The 21313-nt window shown below is 35.4% G+C and overlaps 1 protein-coding gene across 1 annotated transcript in view; it reads left to right on the forward strand.

Annotated features, from left to right (window-relative positions):
* LOC121432235 (anthrax toxin receptor 1-like) overlaps positions 1-21313 on the forward strand; it is a 48959-nt gene that overhangs the window by 1600 nt on the left and 26046 nt on the right. Inside the window, exons 2-4 of the mRNA XM_041630087.1 lie at positions 17078-17155; positions 19124-19195; positions 20470-20576. Coding sequence (XP_041486021.1) covers positions 17078-17155; positions 19124-19195; positions 20470-20576 — 257 coding nt within the window. The remainder of the gene's footprint in view (positions 1-17077; positions 17156-19123; positions 19196-20469; positions 20577-21313) is intronic.

Raw genomic sequence — 21313 nt, forward strand, 5'->3', positions numbered from 1 at the left:
TTGGCATCTCCGTATGCTGATAACAGTATCTGAAATGACATTTCCACTTGTGGTTTATGAATGAATCTAGTAATGAATCACAATGTCACAGTTGGCTGACAATTTCCTCCTTCAATTTTCATTTTGAAGGCGCCTATTTCAATTTTTGTAGGATATAAGGTTATTTAAAAGGAGAGAAGATCATTCTAGCGCAAAATATACCTTTGAAATACATTTCCTTGATTAAATGACGCTTTTATTGGCAGGCTTGTTTACATATCCAGGGAAGGTTGATATATTTATGACCTGTACATCCATATGGTCGATATAGCTAAAATAGGTCTATAGTTATTCATCCTCTACACTACACTCTTAAATCTATTAAATGTCTAATCGGCCATTTTGTAATGTATGTCATGGACTGTAGATGCAATCATAATCACTACTTATTCTGGAGATGTCGGGAATAAACGGGTGTCAACTCCAGTTCATGATGTATCGGAAACGTGAAAATCCACTGGCTTACGAGTGCATGACAATTTAGACCAATACCAAATCCTTGCGAATCAAGTTAAATTTATCCACAGGCTGCTCTTCGGTTTATTTTCATTTGGTCTAAATGCCAATTCGCCCAATTGCCAACTCGTCCACTAGCGTTTGGTCTACCATCAGTTCGTCATATATCCACGTGGTCTAATTGTAATTTCGTCAATTCACACTTTCATCTATTAACCAGTTGGTCCAATAGCCATTTAGTCCATATACCATTTAGTCATAACTCGTAAGTGTTAATTGTGCAAAATGAATGAAAATAAACGGATATTAGACCAACTGGTTATGAGGCGTAATGGTCGTAGACGAACTGGTGATAAGACGAAGTGATGATTGGACCAAAGGGTTATTAGACGAAATGTTGATGGACGGAATGGCATTAGACAAAATGAACGTAGACCATATGGTGAGTGGACGAGTTGGCAGTAGACGAATTGGCAATTTACCTGTTCTTCGAAGGCTAGTAGTGTTGGATATGTGTTTATCAAAGCTTCGAATTCCTCTACGTTTGACTAATTTTGAGTAATAACCTTCCAATAAATCCTGATATAAGTCCAGTCACTGGCCACTGGTTATGTAAGTTAGGAACTAGTTACATTTCAGGTAGATTGAAGGGAGATGTCAATGCATATGGGAGCTACCCTATATTCAATATTATTTAGTATCTAACTAGCCCAGCAAGTTTTTTATTTTGGCCATGGACGTGGTCAAAGCTGTCATTATACATTATTTATCGGCCATTTGTCAGTTTGTAAGGTCAAATCGTGTTAGTGGTACATGTATATAGTCCTGGGTATGAATATACACAGGGGAAGTGGAAAAGAAGATTATGTAAACGGACTTTTTTCCGGAAAAGAGTGATAAATCCGCAATGATTGAAGCGAGTTCAACGGAGAGGTGTAGGAAAGGTATCTCGTGCTTTGTGCCTTCACATCAGTAGACGGCCAACTTATTTTTTTATGACTCACAACGAGGGACAACCAAGTTCCTTTACACTCTCAAAATAGTTTAATATTTTATCTCAAAGGTGTAATTACTTAAATTAAGGAGGTGGAAAGGAAAGGAAAGGTGTCAGGACATTATACTGTCTGTAGTCTTATATTAAGCAACAATTCAATTATTCAACCATGGGTTGATAACGTTAGACGAATCAGCTGTTTATGTGATCCCATGCTAGAAATGTTTACTAAGGAAGTTGATTTCTACTCATGATTAATGCAAAATATTTGTTGTGTGTATGCCTAGATTCATAAAAGGTAAAGCAATAAATTACGAATCCATATTTTATGTGCTTTTGCTGCGTAGGATTGTTCGTACTTTGTAATCTCGTTTGAAAAAAAAGATAATAGTTGGAAGAATGTTGTTTCATATCCGCCTTTTACATGAGATTCTTTAGTCCTCATTATTGAAGTGAAACCGTTTTTTTTTTCGAGTATATTATATCCTTGTTAGAGGATTGACATTGTATCTTTAGTTCTACCAAATGTTACTATTAAATTCCTTTTCTTCAAGAATTAAAAAAAAAATCTAGATGGATTGAAATTAGAATACACTGCCTTTACAAATAATGATTAATCTGATGCGACACACAGTTGAGAAAAGAGAAAGAGAAGGGAAAATAAACAAAAAATCAAACAAACATATGAATGAATGAATTACAAGCAGGCACAAATGATTTGTGTATTTTTTTTAAATCTCATCGCTCTAATGAGTTGGTAAATGCAATACCACATCTCTTTGTAGATTGGTGTAAATTAAATTTGATTTAGAGCTTCCTATTTTACAAGTTTGAGGAAGAATCATTGACATTTTTATGTGACGTTAGAAAATTTAGATAGCTACAATGTTAATTGATTACAGATTTAACGGAAGACATTTCTAGGAGATCTTTCCGGCTTTATTCGGGGCCACCTTCTGTATCTTGCTTTCCTTTAATGATATAGATACAGGCCTACACCTTTGCTGTTGAAATTTGTTTTCAAAAAGCTTGTTTCATACAAATTATGCATACCTTAACTATGATGAAGGTGGAAGACGGGTAGCCCCGTATTTTTTATGTGTGTTTTTTGTTCGTTTGCCCCCCCTTCCATTACCTGTTATTATTACAAGATTTTAAAAAAATCGTTTCTTAACTTGACTTCTCTTGACTTCACCGACAACTTAATTTCTTATGTTGATGTTTCCCCGGGATGTTTCTCACAGGTAAAGCATATTCCTTTTAAGTATCACCGAAATATATTTTCAATTGTCATAATTCAAGAATAGATAATTGGGGAGGGATCGAGGGGTATGAAGACTTCCCTGGTAAAACATGCATCATCGTGTTTATGTACCGCCATCGGCATTATGATCTCATACTGTCGAAGAACACGATCTATTGTGCTTTTTGTTTTTACAAACTCCCCAAAAAATGTCAGCGGAGAAAAGGAAAGAATAAGAAACTCACGCTGTTTACCCAAATACTGCAACTTAACAAGTTCACAAAATAAGTGCGCATTCTCTCACCCGTCCGGCGAAAAAGGCTTGAAAATAATTGATATTTGTCTGAGAATCAGATTTTTTCTATCATTTTCCGAGTTGAAGGCGGGGGGGGGGGGTGAATCGGTTGTGAACTTGGTTACGGGTTTGACTCCGACATAAGCAAGGCACGACCCAATGTCATCCAACAGCTGTTTCCATAGCAACCAAGATGTCTTGTTGTTTTTGCAGTGGTGAAGGATGGGGGATGGGGATAGAATGTTTCGTGAGATATGTGGTTTCAAGTGTTCGGATGATCATGGAGGTACCTCCATGGTCTGAAATTTTTGTGGTTCTGTTTTAGAGGGGGTATTCAAAATGCATGTAGTAGTATCGGCAACCGCGAGTCTTTAGCCGGGGTCTTTAGTTCATAATAATTAACTCATATCAGGATATTCAGTTATTTAAAGATATTTGTGTCAATTTCTTCTGTACAAAATTACAAGATCGTTTGAATTATAACTTCTCCGCCCTTCTCCGCTAATCATTCAGTCATTTATAGTCACTCACATCCTTGTTAGTCCTGTATTCTTCATCAAATTCTAAATTATTGTCTCAGTCTTTATTTTCTTGTTTGTCTATTTAAATTGCATTGATGTGTAATGGATAATAACCCCAATACAAGTAGTGCGTTAAGATGGAATTATTTTCATTATCCCTTCCTCATAAATCACCCCCCCCCCCCCCGATTATTGCTTAGTCTGCAGGCACAGACCCTGATTGAACCTTTGATCAACAAGTGTGTCTCCACGCAAAGACTAGAACATACAAAACTTGCTGTCTCAATTCAGCGAGAGGGCCTTCAGTACACACTGCATGAGTAAGCCGCAATTCAGACCCTTTACTCGAGGGAAAGGTTTGCACAGCAGACTAATTACTACTACCGCCACCACCACCACCAACAACATCACCATCACCAACATCATACCATGGACCTATTACGCTGATCATACCCTCCGTCACCACCAACATCACAAGCCACAACCACCATTTCATTTATCAAAGGATGTTTAAGAGGGAATATGCCGTTGTGCCTCTGTTATAAATAGGCCTAGACCTACCTTGTATTTCCCAAATTGTCCTGGGTTATTTTTAAAATCGACGCTCAGTATGGGTCCCCAAAACTTGATGTTCGCAACGTAACTTTCGTTGAGTCACCGAGCATGAAAATCTAATTACTGGTAACACAATGCACGGCAACAAAGCCGAGGGATTCCAGTTGGGTTTGTGGAGGCTTTCGTGCTTGTACACATGATATACAGTTTTCGCTCTACGTTGCACGACAGATTCAAGATCACAGAAAATGTATTGTCCAATGCCCTTTATGCAAAGAGCAATCAAAGTCTTTATCAGAAATTGGTGGATCAAAACAGCAGTTCCGCCATTGACTCTGGACAAAGAATATATTTACAAATTTTTTTCGTCAGCTCCGAAATTTGGGACGAAACTGCCGTTCCGGTTCACTCATTTTCGACAAAGACCTCCTAGCTGTTCTTTGTCATTTGACGGTCATTTGTCATTTAATGTGTTCTTGTATTGGTCATGCATTGCAGAGCGAAAATTCCCTAATTTTTTCGTGAGTGTTGACCATGATAGTGAACGAATAAGAGTTTCTTTCCATTATGATGGGTTTTCGTCTTATTTTATAAAATGACTTTCTGCTTTCTCCTTTATCAATTCCTGATTAAAATTTTAAAAATTGAGGCTTTATTTGAGCTACTAATTCTGTTTTGCAGTCAAATCATTGATAGTTAGTTTGATGTTATTGAACACGAATCACCCTAACTCTGGTGTAATTTCATCAGAACATTAATTTGGTCGTTTTTACCCATGAAACTTTAAAGGGCCTCTTGTTAACAGGTTTCATCTTTTATAAAAAAAATATATATATTATGTTTCGTCTCTTTTTTAACTTAAATTTCCCGTTAATTTTACATCTGTTGGAGTAGCGCTGTTTTCATATTGTATATTATAAATAGAAACTGGTATTATGGTGAAAATTGATTTAGAATGAGTAATACATGAAATATTGGCAAATCATTGTAGCAGATAATAAATGTTATTATACATTACGTCAAAGGAAATGTGAATTTATTAGGAGAAAAATCGATCAAATTACTCTAACTGCTCTTGTTCAGATTTTCTGCGTTGTCAAAGTTTTTCATTAAAAAAACACCCAATTTCATACTCGAATACTGTACAGCAAAATAGCAAACGATTATATTTTGTATTTGTTCATTTCAGAAAATCTCAATCTGTGTCTCCATCGGATTGCATTAAAATGATAGTCTCTGCCTGGATTTTATATCAAAATATATGATAAATATCTGGTGGATGATAATTACAACATGAAAATCACCCCAGGACATAATTTACAGGTGCGCCAAGTCTTAATCAATGCGAATAGAGGCCATATAACGAAATCATTTCATGTTCTAGCTTCTCACACAAATAGCTGTCAATGCCTTTTCATTTCGCGCTAAATTCATCTCTTTTGAGAATAGGCTAATAATGTTGACATTTCCTTTTGGACCTTCAGGCCTCTTCGTGATGATATTTTAACAAAAGTACACCACAAAAGTTTGTCGAGTACCGAAATTTGTGTTTTCATGAGTCATGAGCAAGTGCATCATGGAGAAACGAAGGGGGACTTTTCAAAGGTAAAGATCTCAAATGGTACATTTAATGTGTAACAGACTAGGGAGTTGATGTTTATAATAGAGGTCCATTTTGTAGTAGAAATGAAAATGAAAATTTGAGAAGAAATGAAAAAGAAATAAGTACATTATTTTAAATTCCGATGAATGATTCCGTTGTCGTTACGTGTTTAGATTTTTGATTGTGATGATGATGATGGTGATCAGAATAATGATAGTTATCATACTGTTGGTGATGATCGTGAATACATTAAGGTATATTTCCATATCGATTGTTCAATAGATGGATAATGAAAAGCATTACTATTTTTCGGTGATATATCTCCCCATATTATCCCTCACAGAATATGACGTCACAGTGATGAGTATCGATCTAACTTTAGATTTTAGGGCCTGTCCGGAACTATATAACACTGATCACTTTAATACCTGCTAATTCATTTTCAAATCAAATCAAAGTTTGCTGCAATTGATGTTTTTGTGTGATAGAGCAAAAGTAATAAAATAGAATGATGTAGTTTGAAAGAAATCGGATAAAGATTGAAAAGTTACGATAGTTGAATTGGTCATTAAAACACGTTATTCCTAAATTCGGTTTATATGCAGAGTGTGCAAACTATATAAGTTTGGAGTGTGGAGGAGCCGTGGTGTAGTGGTTCTGACTCTCGCCTTGTAAACAGAGGGTCGTGTGTTCGAATCCCACCGCGGTCTGGCGTCCTTTGGCAAGGCGTTAATCCACACTTTGCCACTCTCGACCCAGGTGCTAAATGGGTACCCGGTATAGGATGTGAAAGTCATTGTATCTTGTCCAGTATTGTGTGCGCCTCACAGGCGACTGACTGGAATACTCCCCAGGGAGTGGAGGATGTGCACACATTGTGTGCGGGAATGACTGATTGAATCCGATGACCGGGGTAATAATATATCTGTAAAGCGCTTAGAAACGTCGTTCCGATGGATTAAGCGCTATATAAAAGCGGATTATTATTATTATTATTATATAAGTAGACACAACTCTTGCAGATCGTCACCAGAAATTTGTGTTTTCCGATTTTGTTCAACGGTTAACATATCTGTTTCTCTGATTTATATATATATATTTTTTTCTTTTAAGCCAATTTTTCATTTGGATAGGATTTACAAAATCAGCAGGATTTTAGAAATCTCTATGAACCCATACATTTTCATAACAAAGGGTTTTATAGGTCCCCCAATAAAAAACAAACACAGCATCAATAGGTCATTGTCAAGAGCAAAAAAATTTGTATATTTCATGTAATGAAATACCCATAGTGTTTGACGCCATTATCATCTATCAGTATGTAGGTCGTTTCATAGGTAAATAGGTAAATATTAAGTAGCAATATTAGGTTTTTCTACTTCACAAAAAATTTGCCAAACAGGATAAGTAAAATGTTTTGTATTAATAATACTGTTCACTATCACAATACACGAATGAGTTGTTTATTTCATTTATGGAAAGTAGGAAAAAACCTTTGTACAAAAAGATATACGTTTTAATACGTGGCGCATACATTCGTAATTCCGAAGCTTCGTTATTCCGAAGGTTCGTTATTCCGAAGGTTCGTTATTCCGAAGGTTCGTATTTCCGAAGGTTCGTTAGTCCGAAAACGAAATGAGGTTCGTTATTCCAAAGGTTCGTTAATCCGAAAAAGAAATGAGGTTCGAAATTCCGAAGGTTCGTTAGTCCGAAAACTAAATGATTAACTAACCTTATTTCGTTTTCGGACTGACGAACCTTCGGAACAACGAACCTTATTTCGTTTTCGGATTAACGAACCTTCGGAATAACGAACCTACGGAATAACGCCACAAATGTTAAGAATAACGAACCCTTTTACGTTGTCGGTTTAACGAACATCGAGGTATAGGCAATTTGCGTGTTTCGGAATTACGAACCATCGGAATAAAGAACCTTTGGAATTACGAACCTTCGAATTACGAAGTGTAACCTAATCTGGAACTCTGTACCTAATTTTGTTCGCTCATGCAAATCTCTCTCCCTTTTAAAAGAAGATTAAAATAATACTTTATTTCAAAATATGTCTAATTTAGCAGCTTTGTTACAATTTTATATCCACAATATGGATTTTCTGAAACATGTGTTACTTATCATATTTTTGTATATACATGTATCCTTCACCCCTTATGTCACCTATGTTTTTTTATGTATGTATATTTGTTATTATTATAATATGCAAAGTAGCCTCCACATAAGCATTTGATAGTTAAGGAGACTTTATCTCACAAAGCCATTACTGGCTTTATTTTAAGTCTTCCTAATTCATTTCTTCTATGACCATACAGGCCAAATTATATCATGGTATCTATCTTAAGTTATTTTTGTATGATTTATTCGCTTTATTATTAATCTATATACTTGATGTGTATATTTTTTATGCAAATATGCACACATTAATTTTAGGGATGACGTAAATACGAACTGAACTTTCTTATTTTTATCCAATTCCGATTGAAATTTCAATGTTATTTTGTTTAATTCTACTCTTATTAAATTCACATCAGTACACTGTCCTGGTCGGAGCATCCAGACATTTTGACCCAAAATCTACCTCCATTTTGGAATAAGACATTTTTTTTTCTTTAAATCAGCACCCCTCTTTAAAAATCATTCCAATGCCCCTGAATCAATGTTGGGATGGTATTGCCCATTAAGATGACGTAAAATACGAAGATGACAGACGGTTAAACAATCCACTGCATCATTGTACATTAGGTCTTTGTCCTGAACTTGAAAACACGAGAATGCCAAATCGTTTGGTATTTTTCTATTCTTATAAAAGAGACATGATGTCTCGGTTGTGGGTATCACATGACTTATCTTGGTGTTGGTGCGATGAGCAAACTTCCTTCCCATAGTTCTTTCAGAACTTCCGGTATCAAGAGGGGATCAATGAAGGGGGGGGGGCTATGTATTTCCCATTACTCGATGACAATCATGACAATTGAAATCGTCATTTGCATTGTTCGAACTCGCAAGCGGGATTTATATATTGATTCATTCATTTATTTATCCATTCAGTCAGTCATTTATTTGACTATTAAATACTGCAAATTTATTTCATCGGTTTATCAATATTATCCACTCAATAATCTTTTTAATAGTTGTTTATTAATTCGTCGTGACTCTGTTCTTATACAATATTTTTGCATATTTGAACATCCACCTCCAAGAAAAACAGGATTTTTTTTGCGGACTTACTGATTTAGCTACATCCAGTATAGACAATCATTTTTTAATTGATATTTTGGAAAATTATAGATTACGGAGTGCAGAGTATGATTCCATACAAACCAATGTGATAGTCTGTGCAAAGTTCAATTTACATACCATTCGATGGTGAATGAAAGAAAAAATCAATGTTTATTTGAACTTGAACATTACTGAAGTTATTATTGCTCTGTTTTAGTCCGATTTCCTTCAGTTCAGTACACAAAGTGTGATACACATAAGTACTTTCAATGAATAATTAATCTGAAATAAAATGAGTCATGGACGGTCGGTTGTTATCTTAATCTATGCGCATTATTATCATCTTTTTTTTGTAGACCAAGTGTTTGTTAAACATACTTTAGTTTTGTATATCATTTCTTTACGGAAAGCTATGAAGGCCGATTCCTTTCGAGAGTAATGATGACAAGTGCTGCTGATGCTAAGACTAAATATATATATATTTTTTGTTTTAAGTTAATGATAATCCAATATGATCACATGAATCAGGTTAATGATTTTGCCATTTTTACCTCGCCCGTATCCATATTTTCAGTTGTGTATGTAGTTCTGGCTCGGTCATGAGGACCACTTTATGTATTTTAACTCTTCAAAAATCGTTCCTGGGCAACCGGATCGCTGTATACTAATACTTCGGTCACATTTGCTCTACGGCGGCTGTACGGCGAGTCAAAATGTCATTTTTATTCGAACCACCTATATGTAGCTGGTACAAAAAATGTTTAAACGACTGTTTTCGACTCGCCGTACGGTCGCCGTATACGTGGTATATAGGGCAAATGTGACCGAGATATTAGTATCCTGTCCCCACAAGGTTCAATACTTTTTCAAGAGATAAATTTATCAATACATCTATATATTTCAAGGGCTCACGTTAGACTCGCCGTATGGCCGCCCTAGAATGCATGTGACCGAGGTCCACAAGGTTCAATATTCTTTCAAGAGATGAATTTATCGATGCTTATGTTTCAAGGGCTCACGTATAATGATTATTTGACCAAAAGCTGGAAAACCATTATTACCTCAAATGAGTGACTTTATTTTGATATTATCTAATGATTTGACCACGCAATGCCTTCCTTCCTTCAAATGATCTAAATTCAAACTTCAGTCAGAGTTCAGGGAACTATACAAACAATGCATTGATAATTCATTATCAAGTTAACACCTTGCTAAACGGTCGAATTGTAATGAATAACCTCATGGGCAGTTACCCCGGACAATTACCTCTTGATATCAACGTTAGACAGTATACTAAAGCCATTTCCGCTTTGGTCCTTCTGCATAGGATTCCATGCAAGTTACCATTGGGAGGCACATTAATTTTACTAAAGTAGATACTTTTATGCTAAGGGGTTCAGTCTCACGATTTTTTTTTGTCTTGTCTGATTAACAATATTAATCAAATTCCCCGTCGTTTAACTTAAATGTGTCTGCAACCAGTTCATCTAAAATCCAGTTTGACTATATAAACAAAATATTCACATGCAAAAAGTAAAAAGAAATCAACAATGACATAAAAATCACATTCTTGCTGTTGGTATAAAATAATTACAATAATAACACTAATAATAATTATAATTATAATGATAAGAATAAAATTATAATAATGGATGACATTATAAAAGTTTAAGCTTGGTTTTAACTTGTGACTAAGTTTGTAAGATTGTATACAAAACAAAAGAATAGACTCAATAAATCGGACCAAAAAACCCAACTAATATGTATAAAACGATGATTCCAAGTTTTCAAACCATATAATTATTTAAGCATTATGAAATCAGAGTGTGTATCTTATTATCAAGTTTCAAAATGATATGAAATGATGTAACTGATGTAGCCTTATAATCATCAATGTTGTAACTAGAAGGTTAAATGTATTATTAGTCAAGATCCAGTATGATGTATAGATATTGACTTCGATCCAGGAAAAAATAATAGAATTATTCCAAAGTCTGTTTGTCTTTTTAAAACAGCCACAAATTCCTGTAAACGTATTAAAAATGTCAAAATGCATGAATTAAATAGGTATTAGGTTTATAAGTTGAAATTAGGTCTATTTTAAATTAGTCATTTGTATGCTTCTTTAAATCCAAAATATATTTAATTCCATCCATAATTAGGTACGAAGGTAACATTTATTAAATTTTGATATCGGGCTTATAGAATGCTCCATTTCCATTTGTTTTCAAATTAAAGAAAATCTGCTAAACGAAAAGTATTAATACTGTTATTAATCAACACTTTTCAGTTACTCACATGGATATTACACCGATGTTCCATTTAATTGATAAATGGGTAAAGAAATAAGCGTTGATGAAATTTATATGAACAATGAATAGTCAGGTTGCATGATATCAATAAGAAAATAATAATAGATATTCTCTTTATAGTTATACAAAAATATGATTGATAGTTGAAGGTTGTGCGTAATCTATTGAACTTTTCCAAGATAATTTGATTTTGCATGTCATGTTTTATGATATAAAAATTGTTTTAATAGACTCATCCATGGAGCTGAAAAAGCGTGAAAATGCGTTTCTAGGGGTTAGGGGGTATGTCCCCCCGGCCCCCCATCCCACCAGGGGACACAAAGAGGGCAAACATGCAAAATGAAGGGGAAGCAAGAGTTATCAAAAACAAGAAGACAGGTTTGATAACAATTGGAAGAGTGTTCAGCGCTTGCTAATTATATATTTTATGTGAATCAAACCTTCGATAAAATAAATTTCTTCTGTTGACATGAGGGCAAAATTTTTTGTATATCTATGTAATCCAGTGGAAAAAATGGAAAAATAAAGTTATTCCATTTTATTCTAAATGCTTGAACATGTTAAAGGGCACAATTTCAGCGTTCGTCTCGAGCGCCCATATCGTCCATGTCGTAAATACGCCTTCTTGAATATACCAGTAATATAACCAATACAAAGCCGAGCTGTAACCAAACGTCAATTTATCTCTACTCAAACTTGTATCATCCCTGGTACATCATGGTCACTCTAAGTGATATACCACATGTGTTCAATATCCTGCTACCTGTCTATGTAATCCGGAGACACTTTTCCATTTTGAAATCATCAGCCATCAAAATTACCGTTTTTTTTTTACAAATCGAGGCCAACGTGCCGTGTTTCATGCTCTCTGAAATGTTGCCGATGAAGGTTAGTAAATTGGTGATACCGAATGTTACAGTCATATCAGCGAACCCGACTCCGAACCGATTGATGATTGGTATGACACTGGTCGTATTCTGAAGTCATGCATGGTCTAACTCTGTGCTAAAATTATGGGAAGCCAAAAGGTGCCAACATTTTTTATGAAGTTGTATTTTCTTATGTTTACTGTGCTCTTTCCTGATTCATCGACGGTGAAGACAATCGTCTATTTATACTTCCCAGAAAATTATGAATGATTTGAGAGCCAAATGAACTGAAACATGATATCTCTACATTTAGTGATTTACGTAACAATTGGCTATCCATACTGAAATCACAACTTTAAACCTATGTTTAAAGGACAAGACCACCGCAACAAAAAGTTGATTTGAAAAATGGAGAAAAATCCAACAAGCAAAACACTGACAATTTCATCAAAATCGGAAGTAAAATAAGAAAGTTAATGACATATCAAAATTTCGCTTAATTTCACAAAATATGCACATCCTGATCGGTATGCAGTTTGGCAGACTGATGACGTCACCCACTCACTATTTCTTTTGTATTTTCTTATTTGAAATATGAAATATTCTAATTCTCTCCTCCTTGTCAAGTGAAACAAAGTTTTATTTCTCCCTGAACATGTGGAATTACCATTATTCTAACAGTTTATGGTTAAGTTAAGTTGGTCCTTATTGTCAAATCTGTAAAAACTGAAATATTATTCAAACAATGAAAAACAAAAGAAATAGTGAGTGATGGACATCATCGACTCTCTCATTTGCATATCGCTGAGTCGTGCATTTAACTCTTTTGTGAGAAATGAGCGAAACTTAAGAATGTCATAACTTTCTTATTTTACATCCGATTTCGATGAAATTTGCAGCATTATGTATGTTTGATTTTTCTCTATCGATTCAAAACAACAATTTTCTGGGGTGGACTTGACCTTTAAGTTAAACCCGACTTCAGAATACGAGCCAATGTATTTGAAATTGCTTACATGTATATGATTTGATCGGTCTGGAATCGATTTTACGGATGTGACGGTGCAATTTGGCCTTTATCCACGCCCGGCATCCACGATGAGCCAGGAAGTACCTATCTCCAAGGATATGTCCGAGGGATACTGTATTTTTTTTTTATATTTACGACGTAACTATGTTAAACATTGTAATGTTAATCGGTACATGGCTGGTGTGTTATTATCATTAGAGTATTCTTGACATGCTTCATGTGTTTTCCTTTTCGCCCTGCTTTTATTGGAATTTTTTTACATTTTTGAATATGACTTATATTGATTTTATTCAGGGCCGTAGTCTTTCTTGAGGGGCGTCCTTTTCAAGCCTTTGTGCTTCTGACTGTCCCCTCTCATGCAATGATTGTTTATTGTTATTTTACCGTGAAATATTGTCAATATATTTTATGCTGTATGATTAATTATTTGCATGGAAATAAAGAATCAATCAAAGAGTCAATCAATATCTGCTTTTGTATCGGTTGTTTTTTTTCATGCAGAGAGGCTTTATATAACTGATTTTAACGACTGAATAATCGTGTTCAAAATTGTTTTGACATAATAGGAAACTTCTTGAAATGTAATTTGAACTGTATCAGACAGCGGTAATAGTCTGCATGCACAGACCCATGTTTTTTAATTGCACTTCGCATAGTGCATAATGCAGAGTCTGAAGTAGTAAGACTAGATTCACTATGTACTGTGAGTATTCTCTACCAAGGTATTTGATACAGACATGTCTCTGGAGAGACTTTGGAGTCTAGTCTTCACTCTAGACCTACTATTTGTTGAAGTGTTAAATATGAGTCTGTGCGTGCAGACTACTGCAGTATATCCTACATCATGTATGTGGTTAACTATCCAGGAGATCATAACAAAACGAGGAAACACCAAAACTTGATTTCGTCTGATGATCTCACTCCGTGACAGAACCATGACTACCTTGTAGTTGGTTACAACATGGACCTACCAGCAGGTCCATGGTTACAACGACCTTGATCACGTGACCTGTGTGACCTCTCTCACGAGGTGAACCCTGGACCGGAAGCCCGCTGTGAGGTAAACCCGACAGTTCGCGTGGAACCATGGAGGAGTTCCTCTCAGTCAAACCAGTGAGGATGCAACTTGTCGGATTCAGATTTACTGGCATATACATGGGGCGACCTGAGGCTTGTGTTGCCTCCCCCTAAAAAATTTGGGAGGGGAGATCAAGAAAAAAAGGACGAAAGTGAAGTGAAAAGGGTAAAACATGTTATTTTGATCCGTCAAATCTATCACAAAATTAGATTTTCGTTTTTTAAAAGGCCAGAAATTTTGCACATTCGTGACTCTAGATTTTTCCCCTCATACGCGATCAATGGCAGATCCAGGTAGGCTCATATCCGGTCTGTGTCCCCCCCCCCCCATTTTAGAGTTACCCCATTTTTTTTAAGGGAATATGTCATGCATACGCACGTGAGGAACATTTTTTTTGGGGGGGGAGGGCTGTAAATTATTTCCTGGAACAAAATAATCTCGATTCGGTAGTGAAGACCTTTTTTTTTTGCTTGTCAAATTTTGCCTGAACAAAATGTCCCCTCCCCTTTTGGAATATCCTGGATCCGGCCCTGTACGCGATGTTGTGCCCCTCATTATTTGTTTGCTCATTATTACGCCGCTCGGGGGAGGGAGGGTGAGAAATTGAAACAGATGCACTGTAAAAAATATTAGGTACAACTTTTACCAGCATGATGGCAAACATGCGTCGAACCAATTTTGGGCTGTATTTTACCCAATGCGGGAAGCATTATTGTCCAGTGAGGTGAAAAAATCAGCAGCGATCTCTTTAGAATGGGCAAAGGTTTCATCACACTGCATAAATAATAATGCCCAATGTTGGTTGGACACATAATTACCCTCATGGAGCACTTTTACCCAATGTTTTTAGAGTGTAGAGAGATAGAGAAAAAAATAGAAAGAGAGAGAGATGAGAAAGTGGAGGGAAGAGGAGGGATCGAGAGAGGGGTGGAGATCAGGAAGGGGAAGAAGAGATATAAATGAATGTAATTTATTTTGCGAAATTATAATTAATATATTTGTTTTGCAGATGATTGTTACTTGAAGTACACTTGAATATTCAAGGTTTGAGACACTGTTATTTGTTTGGTGCTAAAAAAAAGCAATAAAAATAGTGAGTTTTGATCTCGATATCTTGAAGAGAGAGAGACAACGGTGACCGTACATCAATTACGTTACATCACAAATGACCCAATTAATCTCAAATTATAATTCAATTTTGTAATCAAGAGGCCCATTATATATATATATATATATATAATATATATATATATATATATATATATATTATGAGAAGATTATTGCTAAGGGAAATATTCCTTTTGTATCGAGAATCCTGGATTTTTTTTTTTTAATCTACACAACAAAACAACACAAAACACAACGAAATCAACAAAAGTATTTCGGGTTTTGCTGTTTGTCTCGGATTGGAAGTCTTTCCACGAAAAATGAGCATCTCTGGCTTTTCTCAATTAGCAGGTCCGGATGATGTTAATTAGATTTTTTTTTTTACAAAACTAAAACATAAAATTATTGTTGTGAACCCATCAGCGTTATCAGGCCTCTCTTAGCAATGCTTAGGCAATATATTCATATCTATATTTAAAACCAAGAATACAAACGTCTCCTGGAATACTTGTCAGAAGATTTGTGATTCAGAGTCACATATTTAAATAATTATCATCGCGAGTTTGCCGCTTAATTCAGCAAGATTACCTCTTGAATAAACTGTCATGGTCCCTAGACGACTGTGTCTGGCTGGTGGGTGATAGCATCGTGAACCTAGCAGTATATGAATCATGACGGGATTATGAAGATTGTCAATTTAACGATCAGCGAGGTACCGCGATCCTAAAAATATCCTGGGATTGAATTCTGACGTCACCATGATCTACCAAGTGGCGAGGATTAGCTGATGGGGTTTGGGGGATATTTAGAATCGCCCCTGATTTTTGAGCCCCCTTTGCTGTACCCTCGACTTCATCCATGAAAACACCAAAAAAAAAAACGTTAAAATTCCAACAACGCTGTTTGCTATATAATGATCATTGCCGTAGATGTTTAACAATCCAAACAAGTGTTTAAAATCTTACACAGCAAAGTTTGTTCATAGCATGGTTTGAATTTTTGATCACTGGTTTAAACTGTTCACAACTACTGTAATTGTCATGATAGTAAGCGACGTTGTATAAAAATATCAAACATCGTTTTTTTTTTACTGTGCAGGGTCTTTATGGGAGTTGAATTCACTTCCTTTTTTTTTTTACTATCGTTACTCTGCCCGGCCTCGATAGTCATGATATTTGCGATGTGTGGTGTGTGGGGGAAGGGGGGATCCTTGGCTATTCAGGGGGTGCAAAGAAAGGAGTAACACGTAAGAAAAAAAGGGGCAAGGCACAAAGACTCACCTCCGACAGTCCTCTCCCGCAAATAGCTCCCCGTGGTACCTTGATACTATTTATTGTATTGAATTTATTTGGTTTATTTCATTTATATTTAGAGCCTTGGATGAAATGTGAAATGTAGTTTTAGATAAATTGCCGATTTATTTATGTCAATGTGCCATTTTGTGTTATTAGTTTTCAATTTCAAATTGTAGTTATAATTTTAATATAATTCATCATGATTACGCAAAATAAATGATGAAGTAATGACAAGATTACTTGATGAATGTACCTTTGTTCCCTACACAGAAATTATATGTGTAAAAGATAATTAAACATAATATCAATAATCACAGCGGTGATGGAAAGATATATTACAAAATGAAAAAAACATATACCCTTTTCTTTGAAATGATTTTTTGAAATTAACGCGTACTCGTCAAATGTTTTCAAAATCTTATTGTTTATTTTTTTTTTCATCTTAGATCTGGAAGCGTCTCGGAGACACATTTCCAGCAGCAGACTGTCAACTTCACAATTGCATTACTCGATAGATTCACAAGGTAAGAAGAAATAATATCGGTGTTCTAAAATAATTGTATCTTTTATCTTTTTTTTTTTTTGGGGGGGGAATAAAGTGAGCAAAAATGAGGTGCGTCATAAATACATCACCAAATTTTGATTTGCGTGCTGGTCCATGGGCGCAATTTCGCACACCTCAATTGATCACCAGAACTGTTTTAACATGTTCAAATTTCTTAGTTTTTACTCGATTATCTTATGTGAAGCACAGGTTTAAATAGGAGTTTTCCGATGCAAATACTTTGGTGACCCCCAGCATAAAAAAAGAAATATAGAGAATAAGAACTAATATTGCAATGATTATTTACTAGTGTAGGTACTCCAGTTACTCAATTGAATTTTGATGAAGTATGTAAATTCCACTTTAAATTAATGCATTTAACGTTATTATTGCTAAACTTACGAACAGTATACTTCTTTTTATTGATTCGTTTACATATTGTGCAATCAGAACGCTCTAGACGAGAGACTCCGAATATTGTATATATTTAGAAAGATTGATTCGGCTCATCAAACATTTTTAGAAATCCCATTTTAATTAGGATCACTTTTTATGTTTAAGCAGGGAACACGTTTGTAATGTGTTGAATTTAAGCTGTGTTTCGAGAGGCTTCGCGTGATGAATACAACATGATGTGTTAATGAGGAGTGTATGAGGTCGGAAATGTCTGAAGTGTTTCCTAAAACGTTTCCATTTTCAATTGGCCTACAAGATAATTCTGCGATGAATCATGGATTTTAGAGGAAAGAGAAAACGTTTCTTGTAAAACTTTCTAATAATAATAATGTCATGAAAACAATGCTAGGCAGCTCAGGATAAATGTATTAGGCAACGATATTTTCGTGAATGACGTTATACATCCACATGGTGGAACCATATTCCTAGGCGGGAAGGGGACTCCCCGAGAAACTTTAAGAACTACTTTTCATATTGCAAATTTCACAAAATGCACGTAAATGTCTTCCAAATGTTTCCCCTTTTTTAACCTTAGATAAAAGTAAGAATATACCCCTGCCATTTTCCCCCGAATGCTTCCCCCTTTTTAACCTTCAATGAAAATAGGAATATACCCCTGCCATTTTTTTAAATGATAATAATGCGTGTTTTCCCAAATTGAAAAAAGTAGGGCCCTGCGGTCGCAAGTTAGTGGTTGAACTGAGTCATGGGCGTACAGATGGTGGGTTGGGGGGAATGGGGGCTCTGCCCCCCCCAAAAAAAATGGGGAAAGGGGTTAGGGCGGAATATGATATTATTTTTTCGAATATTATGTCAAAATCTATCACAATCTTGGATTTTTTGTTGTTGATAAAAATGTCTTTTTGATTTTACGCGATACGCCATATCGAAACTATTGCCCATTACGCAACTGAACTGAGCAAGATATATAGGTCCATGCCAAGCAGACAGAGATAGGAAAAAAATCCTATTACTTCTGAACTTGAATGAATTAACAGCCAAAAAATCTTATGAAGGCTTTGTGAATAACACATTTGATTAACCAAACACTTTCTTTCTACCATATTGACTGATATAGATTTAGGTTTTGTGAATGCGACTTCTGGGGGGCTTTTCATGAAAGGACTTGTCGGACGTTTTTATCTGACAAGTCCCATTATATCCGACAGTTACTATAGTAACAGTGCCTCTCAGCCAATCAGAATCAAGGAAAGATGTCAGATCTTTGTCAGACCAAAATGTTGATGAAACGGTCCCCACATTTTGATTTGTTATATGACTACATATCTGTTTCAAATGGATTTCAGACTGGAAATACACATTACTTTGACTGTTCTAATAACTGATATTTTATCTGCATTTCCAGGGCCCTTTAACTAATATTGGTAAGCATCGTAAATGGCTTAATACCTTGGGACCTACGGCTGTGAGTGCTCTCCATGAGACCAAACTTTTGAAATAATTATTGTATATTTATTTCTTTATTTTTCAGCTCCAAGGTGCGTGCATCCTTTATCACCTTTTCAGAATTTGCTCAAGTCATCACAAAGCTCACCAGTGACAGGTTAGTAAACTCTCAGACAAGCTACACACGACACATGGATTATTTTATATCAGTCGATGGCAGAGGGCGCCATTGTGTTATTTTGATCAGTACAATCATTAAGTATATCTCGATTGACGAGTATGTTATTTCAGAGCACTCAGTCTATATAAGCCAGGGTTTACTTAGGCGGGGGCGGGGGGGGGGGTGGGTAGGTTAAAGAGACGAATGTCTTTAAATCTGTTATGAGCCAGGTACGTAACTATGTTATTGCATTAATTTGTCAAACGTGGGGCCCCCTCACTCGCAAGATCGATTCTTAATGTAACAAAATATTCCCATTGAGTTATCGTTAGAAAATGCAAATGACGTCTCCCATTATTATGAGTATGCATTGTTTTTATTTAAAGGGATGTTCTGGGCTGAAAATATTTTTATCTAAATAAATAGAGTAAAATTCACAAAGCAAAATGCTGAAAATTTCATCAAAATTGGATAACAAATAACGAAGTTATTGAAATTTAAAGTTTATCAATATTTTGTGAAAACAGTTATATGCACATCGTCATGAATGTTCATTAGGTGGGCTGATGATGTCATATCCCCACTTTCCTTTTTCTTATGTTATTACATGAAATCATATATGTTTCATTTTTTCATACATGTGTAAATGATGTGTCGCCATGATGAAATAAGTTGCGGCAATAAAAAGCTAATGCACTTGATCAGTTGTCAATCCAATTGTTTTAGTCTTTGGTAGAAAATTTTAATAAACCTAATTTCACATGATAAAATACAAAAGAACAAGTGGGGATATGACATCATCAGCCTACCTAATGAATATTCGTGAAGACATGCTTAAAACTGTATTACCGGAATAATGCAAATCTTTAAAATTCAATAACTTAATTATTTGTCATCCGATTTCGATGAAATTTTCAGCATTTTACTCTGTGAATTTTACCCTTTTCATTGAGATATGAATATCTCCAGCCTGGACCATCCCTTTAAGTTCCTTTAAATACCTGTCATAGAGATTATCTGAAACCTGCCCATCTTCAAAAGAAATATTTCGATCGTCAATTTTAGTTCACAAAAATCAAACGCCCATGTGTCAACTATTTTCAAGTAAAATGATCCTTTTTCTTAAATACAAGCCCTTAAGTAAAGAGTTGTGTATTGCATTACGAATTGCACTTGATGTACTTCATTATGCTTGTAACTTGTTATGAGTAACTTGTTACTTGTTATATTACTTTAACTTGTAATCATAATTTGTTTTACCCATAATGCAGTGCTGCTCTTATCAAGGGTATAAAACGTCTTCGTACCGTTGTGACTGATGGAGGAACAAATCTCCATCTTGGTATCGAGAGGGCAAAGAGACAAATCTTAGCATCAGGTATGTTACCATGGTTACGAAGGTAGTTTATGCAGGGGCCGCAGAACAGGGGGAATGGAGCTGAAGCCCCCCCCCCACACACACACCCTTTTCAATAGACATACAATACGTTAAAGTGCCTATATCGTTGTGTGTGTTTTCTTTTCAGCTACCCCCCCCACCAAAAAAAAAATAAATAAATAGAACACTTTCAAAATCATTCAATGGTCCCATATATGTGTGTGCATCATTGATTAAATGAATTTACCATCAAACATCCAAATGAATCAACTAATCAACCATTACATCAATCTATCAATAATACATTATCCAATCAATCGTGTAATCAATCAAGAGATTGAGAAAATCGAAAATCTAGCATTCAATCAACCAACCCATCAATCAGTCAACCAATCAACCAACCCATCAATCAATCAATTAGTCGATCAATCAATCAATCAATCAATCAATCAAGCAAGCAAGCAAACAAGCATTCAATCAACCAACCCATCAATTAATCGAGCAATTAATCAACAAACCTATCAATCAAACAATTAATCAATCAAGTAATCAATCAATCAATAAATCAATCAATCAACCAATCAATTAAATCTCAATAAATCTGTCAATCAACTTTACATTTGTGCATTAATCTGTTGAGCGCCCTTTTCACGATCGGAAGGTCGTGGGTTCGATTCCCGGCTGAATCATAATAACCAAAGTCTGACTCTGTCATCTACCCATGCGCTTAGCATTGT

Source organism: Lytechinus variegatus, chromosome 18 (assembly GCF_018143015.1).
Source record: "Lytechinus variegatus isolate NC3 chromosome 18, Lvar_3.0, whole genome shotgun sequence".
NCBI classification, from domain to species: Eukaryota; Metazoa; Echinodermata; class Echinoidea; order Temnopleuroida; family Toxopneustidae; genus Lytechinus; species Lytechinus variegatus.